The 7,307-nt window shown below is 41.6% G+C and overlaps 1 protein-coding gene across 1 annotated transcript; it reads right to left on the minus strand.

Moving 5' to 3' along the window:
* Window positions 1-4,257: 4,257 nt before the first annotated feature.
* On the minus strand, window positions 4,258-5,918 carry LOC130507171 (uncharacterized). Its single transcript, XM_057001886.1, has 2 exons — window positions 5,322-5,918; window positions 4,258-5,081 (listed from the first exon to the last, which is right to left on the minus strand). Exons 1-2 carry the CDS (start codon window positions 5,901-5,903, stop codon window positions 4,353-4,355), a joined length of 1,311 nt encoding a protein of 436 aa, XP_056857866.1. The 5' UTR covers window positions 5,904-5,918; the 3' UTR covers window positions 4,258-4,352.
* Between the last annotated feature and the right edge of the window lie 1,389 nt (window positions 5,919-7,307).

The raw sequence follows: 7,307 nt of genomic DNA on the forward strand, positions 1-7,307 counted from the left end.
ATGTCTTTTTCAATATTTGATTTTAAAAGAAAATAAATAGTAGGTAATATAAATATAAAGTAGGGCTTATTGCAAAAGTGACTCAAAACTTGAATTCAAACAGAAAACTAACCTTTTCTTTTGACTCATTTTTTTTTTGAGTTTTTAACCCCACATCTGCATTTTATTTACGAAAATGCCATTAACCCTTTTTTTTTNTTTTTTCGAAAATGGCTTCTTTACTGTCTCAACCTCATTTTCTTCAAGTATTTACAATATTGCCACTGCCATGAATAGTGGGAACAACCTTGTACGAACTGTTTGGAGCTTTTAATGCCCTTTAATGCACGTAAATCTCTTTACACTCTCTCTGTTTCAATTGTTATGAACTAAAAACAACATTTCTTTCACTTTCTCTCCATATTCATCCAAAAAACTGAAGCTTTTGATTCAAAATTGTTTGGAGCCATATTTCTTTCGTTTTGACTTACGGTTGCTTTCGTTTGAGGTTCTGGGTGGTTGGAGAAGACCCTGTGTGCAAACAAAGTCATCTCACCTAGTTGAAGGTACGAATTTGAATTTTTTTCAAAATCTGTTCGCGTAGAAGACTTACAAGTAAGTCATCTGTATGTAGAAGACTTACTGATGAGTCTTCTGGTCAAACGGACGACTTAAACTAAGTCGTCCAGCTTTGTTTGGTGAAAAAAAACAGTCCAGACGACTTATATATAAGTCGTCTACGAGAAACAGGCTAGTTTTGCATTTGACCGAATCGTGTCAGATCTTTGACTATTTCTGGACGACTTATAATTCAGTCGTCTCTCGGAAAGTTAAAATTTCAATATTTTATTAAACTAGACGACTTACGTGTAAGTCGTCTTAGGTTAGTTTTGTAGTTGAAAAATAAAACTTCATAATTTAATTTTTACCAGACGACATAATATAAAGTCGTCCCGTCAGAAGACTTAATTTAAAGTCGTCCGGGGAAAGCAAAGTCGTCCAGAATTTTTCCCAATTAAGTCGTCCAAACCTTGCTTATCCCGGACGACCTTAAATTAAGTCGTCTAGCTGGACGACTTTTAGTTAAGTCGTCTGGAGAAAGTTAAATTTCAAGTTTTATTTTTCAATTACAAAACTAACCTGGGACGACTTACGTGTAAGTCGTCTAGTTTGAATAAAATATTGAAATTTTTACTTTCCAGAGACGACTGATTTATAAGTCGTCCAGAAATAGTCAAAGATCTGACACGATTCGGTCAAATGCAAAACTAGCCCGTTTTTCGTAGACGACTTATATATAAGTCGTCTGAATTTTTTTTTTAACAAACAAAGCCGGACGACTTAGAATTAAGTCGTCCCTTTTAATTTTCAATTGCAAAAGTGACCTCTTTAGACGACTTACCTTTAAGTCTTCTGGACGACTTAAATCTAAGTCGTCTGCGATAATGTTTGTTGAACTTCTTCATTTTCTCTATGTTTACTAATGTGTTTTATTTTGAATATTTGCAGATGATTTTTAAGTTACATGCAGTGTATGGAGAATGGTTGTTGAGAGATTTCCGTTGGGATTTTGTGGTTGATGATCTCAAAGGAGCAAGATTGTTTTTATTGAATGAAGATTCAACACATGCTGAACTTGTTGCAATGGCTCAAGAAGATTATAACCTGGACATGAGATCAGTGACTGTGGAGATTAGCTACTCATTACCAGCAGAAATGATGATGACTCCAAGCAGTCCTCCCATTCATGTTACAAGTGATAGACAAGTTCGAAACTTGCTCGAGATACTCAAAACGCATAGAGTATGTCTTTGTGTATCAAGCCGCAGCAAGGTGGAAACGGTTTCAGAGAAAAGAGAAGAAGCTGGTGATAATGATGAAGCTGGTGAATGGGAAGAAGATGTTGGTGATAATGATGAAGCTGGTGAATGGGAAGAAGATGTTGGTGATAATGATGAGGCTGATGAATGTTTTGAAGATGTTGGTGATAATGAGTCTGTTGAAGATGAAAATCAAGATGGGGAGGAGGAAAATGGGGAGGAGGAAAATGGGGAGGAGGATGCTGATAACACTATTGTTGGTGAAACGGATCAGAATGGTGGGGATTACAGTCTTTATGGAAAGGTTCTAGATGAGGACGAGGAAGATGATGATAATATTTGTTTTGAAGAAATTGAAAAGACATATGCTAAGACAAATGCTATTGAAGGAGGAAAATCGGATTGTACCAGCATCTATGTCAACCAGAGTTTTGTTAGCAAGGATGCACTGCTTTCAGAGCTGCGGTTGACAGCAGTGAGGGGTAGGTTTTCTTTCAGAATATACAAATCAACAAAAACTCTCCTTGTGGCAATATGTCGGGTTAGCGGTTGTGGATGGAAGATCAGAGCGAGTGTGAAACATGGGTCAAACACGTTTTGGGTAACAAAGTATGTGGAAAAACATTTATGCTCAATTGGAGACCGAATCGCTCAGCGGAGACACTGTACTCCAAAGTATGTTGGTAGTCTTTTCATTGATCGTGTTGGGATCATTGATGGGATAACTCCACAGCATATCACTGATGCAATGAAGAACATGTTTGGCATGACGCTTGATTACACCACTTCATACAGAGCACTGTTATATGCACAGAAATTGGTGAGAGGATCAGCAGAAGAAGGGTATTCGCGTCTGCCTTCATATCTCGAGCAAATCTCCATTGCAAATCCTGATTCTATCACGGCTATAGAACTTGATTCTGAGAAAAGATTTAAGTATCTATTTCTCTCTTTTGGAGCTTCTATCAAAGGTTTTAAGTATCAGAGAAGGGTCATTGTGGTGGATGGAACTCACCTAAGTGGAAAGTATGGAGGTGTTATGTTAGTTGCAGCCGCACAAGATGGCAATTTTCAGATATTCCCATTGGCTTTTGGGATCGTGGATGCTGAAGATGAACCTTCTTGGGAATGGTTTTTCACAAAATTGGCTAGTTGTATATCTCATGACAAGCCTCTGGTGATAGTCTCTGACCGGCACGCGGCCATTAAAAGTGCGTGTGAGAAGGTGTTTCCTTGGGCAACCCGAGGAATATGTTATTATCACCTTCAAGATAACATTGTCAAAAAGTTTAAAGGGAAACATCTCATGTACTTGGTGAAAGGGGCTGCTTATGCGCACACGGTTCACGATTTTAACCGGTACATGGCTGAGATACGGAGTGCAAACCCGGAACTTGCAACGTATTTGGAGAAGGCCGACGCCAAGCTATGGTCAAGGGTTTATTGTAAGGGGAACAGGTTCAACATAAAAACAAGCAACATCGCTGAATCTATTAATTCCGCACTGAAGCGAGCAAGAGGATTTCCGATTCCGTTCCTGCTGGAGTTCATAAGGCAGAAGTTAGGAAAATGGTATTGGAAAAGGAGACAAGATGCTTTGAGTCTCCCAACTGTACATAGCCGGGGTGTTGAATACTTGCTTGCTGTTCGATCAGAGATAGCGGATACGATGACGGTCGAACCAATTGATGGATGGCGTTTCTTTGTCAAAGGTGGCAAAATGGACTGTGCGGTTGATTTGGAACATGTAAAGTGTGGTTGTGGTGTCTATGGAGTGGAGAAAATACCTTGCTCTCATGCTATAGCAGCTGGAACACATGCTGGTGTGCATATCGACACACTTGTATGTCCACTTTACTCAAAGAATCATCTGTATGCAGGATACTCAGAGAATATATATCCTATCGTGTCACAACATATTGAGGAACGAGAATGCTTTCCTCCAAACGTAAAGCGTGGTCCGGGGAGACAGAAGAAATCAAGATGGCAATCTTGGTTGGAGCTATCTAGGATGAGGGGACACAAACCCAGGAAGAAACACAGGGCACGGAGATGCTCAAACTGCAAGGAAACTGGCCATACGAAACCACAATGTACACAACCAGTTGACTAGTTGTCCAGACGACCTAAATATAAGTCGTCCAGTCTTGATTACCCGTCCAGACGACTAATTTCTAAGTCGTCCAGTGTTTCGTCTACCTTCTACGAAGTCGTCCAGTGTATTAGACTACCTTCTACTATCCCTTCAAGTGTATTTTTTTAGACGACCTTTTACGAAGTCGTCCAGTGTATTTAAGTCGTCCAGTGTATTTAAGTCGTCCAGTGTTTAGACTACCTTCTACTATCCCTTCAAGTGTATTTTTGTAAGTCGTCCAGCTGGAAAACCTTCCAGACGACTTATTTGTAAGTTACAAATCTATACAAAGACAAGTTACCAGACGACGACTTAAAGATTTGATACTAACCTCTTTGGGCAGAGGAGAAGGCTGTTTCTTTTGAGGAGAAGGCTTTTTCGTTTGAGGAGCAGGCTGTTTCGTTTGAGGAGCAGGCTGTTTAGTTTGAGGAGCAGGCTGTTTCGTTTGAGGAGTAGGCTGTTGCCTTTTGAGGAGTAGGCTTTGCCTTTTGAGGAGCAGGCTGTCTGGTGGGAGGAGTAGGATGATTGGTTTGAAGTGGAGGCTGATCCTTTTGAGGAGTAGTCTGTTTGTTACTAGCCCCGGTTTCTGGGGCTTGTGGGGTAGGGTGTTTTTTACTAACCCCGGTTTCTGGGGCTTGAGGGGTAGCCTGATTGGTGACACCAACCTTCTTCTCCACAGCTTCCAATCTATCGGAGATCTTCCTAATCTCCCTGATGCACTTCTTAAACCCATCTTTCATCATGTCACCTAAGCCACTTCTTAAGTCCTTGAACATGTTTTCTAACTCCTCTCTGGTCACCCAACTAGCCTCTTCTCTAGCCTCTTCTGTAGCCTCTTCTGTAGCCTCTGTAGGAGCCTCTTCTCTAGCCTCTTTAGGAGCCTCTTTAGGAGCCTCTTTACGAGCTTTCTTCCGAGGTCTCTGATTGTCTTCCTCCACCTCCTCCACAACCATCTCTTTGGCTCTTTTCGATGGAGTCACAAACTTGGGTTTTGTACCAGTGACTTCCCAGCAATCCATGGTCCACTTCCACGGTCTCCGATCATACATGACTTTAATGATGTTCTCCGCGGGCACGTCATCAACCTCAGAGTCCCATTTTGGCCACATTTCACTAATGTCCTTCTCAACAAAGTTGATCACGCGGGTCTGCAGTAAATAGAAGAAGAATCGAGTTAGATATTTGAAACAAAATACTAAATAGACGACTTAATTATAAGTCGTCAACTAAGTCGTCCAGCTGGACGACCTTCCAGACGACTTATTATAAGTCGTCTACTAAGTCGTCCAGCTGGAAGACCTTCCAGACGACTTATAATAAGTCGTCTACTAAGTCGTCCAGCTGGAAGACCTTCCAGACGACTTAATTAAGTGAAGATGGAAAGGTACCTGACTCAAGATAGCAGCTTTCATGAATCTGCGGCCTCTGCTGCCGTCGTAAGCCAGAATCGGTGGAGACGGACTGTTTGCTCTGGGTAGACCAATACTAGCACCCAATCCCGGAATAGCTGTGTACGCCCAGACCTGAAGAACTTGTATAAAGCCATCCACGGTGTAACAGCCAGTAATATCTTTGTTCCACAAAGAGTCCATCAGCACCTTAAACGCGACTCTCCCCCATGGATAATTCTCAAACCTTTCTAAATCCATCACTAGCCTTGCGAGAGTAGCTCGTGTAGCGCTTGAGAACTTTTTCCCTTCAATGAATCCAGTGAAGATGGAAAGGTACGCGAGTCGCTTGCGATCTTCCCTGGACCAATCCCCGCATCTCTTCAGTGCTGCTATTATCTGATCAGTACTTGGCCCAGCTTCCCGATGAACTCCCATCATCTCCCAGAAAGAAACCATCTGTGGGGTAACTTCACATTCTGGTGTCTCAAGGTCCTCGATGTAGTCGCAGTTTAGACCAGTGATGTTTTCAAACTCTAACAGTGAAAACCTCGCAGGTTCTGGACCAACGAGACACCACATCTCGTACTTCTTCTTAATGTCCAGCTTTAAACCGAGCAAGTGGTGAACCAGCCTTGAAGCCCAACCAAATCCCTGCTCCTTGAACTTGATGAAAACTCCCAATCTCGACTCCTTGAGCTCTTCAAATTCAGCATCAGTGAGAGCTTCCCTAAGAGCAGTATGCAACTTCGTGTTATCCGTATGATACGAAATGCTATTGTGGGGTTCTGGCTCTTCCCCTAATGTGTATAACCTACGGGGGAGTTCTGGAATATCCATCCTTTTTGTCTGCAAAATAATCAAAGACAACAATAGAAGTCAGAACACAAGCTAAATCAATCACGCCTTAATTGTTACTCCAGACGACTTAGTAGACGACTTAAATATAAGTCGTCTAGAAAGTCGTCCAACTGGACGACTTAGTTGACGACTTATATTTAAGTCGTCTGGAAAGTCTTCCAAATGGACGTACTAAGTCGTCCAGGTTGAAGACTTTCCAGACGACTTACTTACAAGTCTTCCAGTAGAAAAATTTCAAGCGGACCTGATTAGTCGCAGAAGGAGTTCGAGTACTCGTCATTGTGGTTATAGATCTGAAAAAATAAACGTGAAACGGTGAGAATGAGTAAATTGAAAGAGACAACGTTTTATGTTCATCTTTTCCACGAGTTTGATGACTTACCGGCGTTAGGGTTTACAGAGAAACGGCGCTACGGTTTACAGAGAAGAAGCGGCGGCGCTAGGGTTTAGAAGAAGCGGCGGCGCTAGGGTTTAGAAGAAACGGCGGTGCTAGCTAGTGTTTAGAGTAAGCGGCGGTGAGAACGTTGGTGAGCACGGTGGCGAGGGCGACGGTTTGTTCGGAAATAGTGGAAGCGGGGGCGCTAGGGTTTAGAGGAATCGGCGGCGCTAGGGTTAGAAGAAGCTGCGGCGACAACGGTGAGAATGAAGTGAGATAGATAGCCGACGTTGAGAACGATGGTTGTTCGGAAATAGTGGGAATTCGAATCGCCTTTGATATCGCCGGTGAGAGAGAACTGTTAGGGTTTCTGTTCGCGGAAAATGAAAAAAAAAAAAAATCACCTTATATATTGGGTAAATAATCCGGTTAGCTTTAAAAGTACATTGGTAAACTTTAAGGTTTGGTCCGGTTTAGACGACTTATTCTGGCTGATAATGTACATCAGACGACCTAATATTTAGTCGTCTGGGAACAGAAGACTAAATATTAAGTCGTCCAATACCCTAAAATGAACCCCTAAACTAAAATGACTAAATTAACTTACTAACCACGTTATAAAATCAAATTATACTTCAATAGTGTTTACTATACACAGAAATGAACACGCCTAGGTAATTTTAAAAATTTTCAAAAACGGTTTTAATGCTTTCCAAAATCTAACCCTAAGAACACATACAATACTACAA

Source organism: Raphanus sativus, unplaced genomic scaffold, assembly GCF_000801105.2.
Source record: "Raphanus sativus cultivar WK10039 unplaced genomic scaffold, ASM80110v3 Scaffold4128, whole genome shotgun sequence".
In the NCBI taxonomy this organism is placed as follows: Eukaryota; Viridiplantae; Streptophyta; class Magnoliopsida; order Brassicales; family Brassicaceae; genus Raphanus; species Raphanus sativus.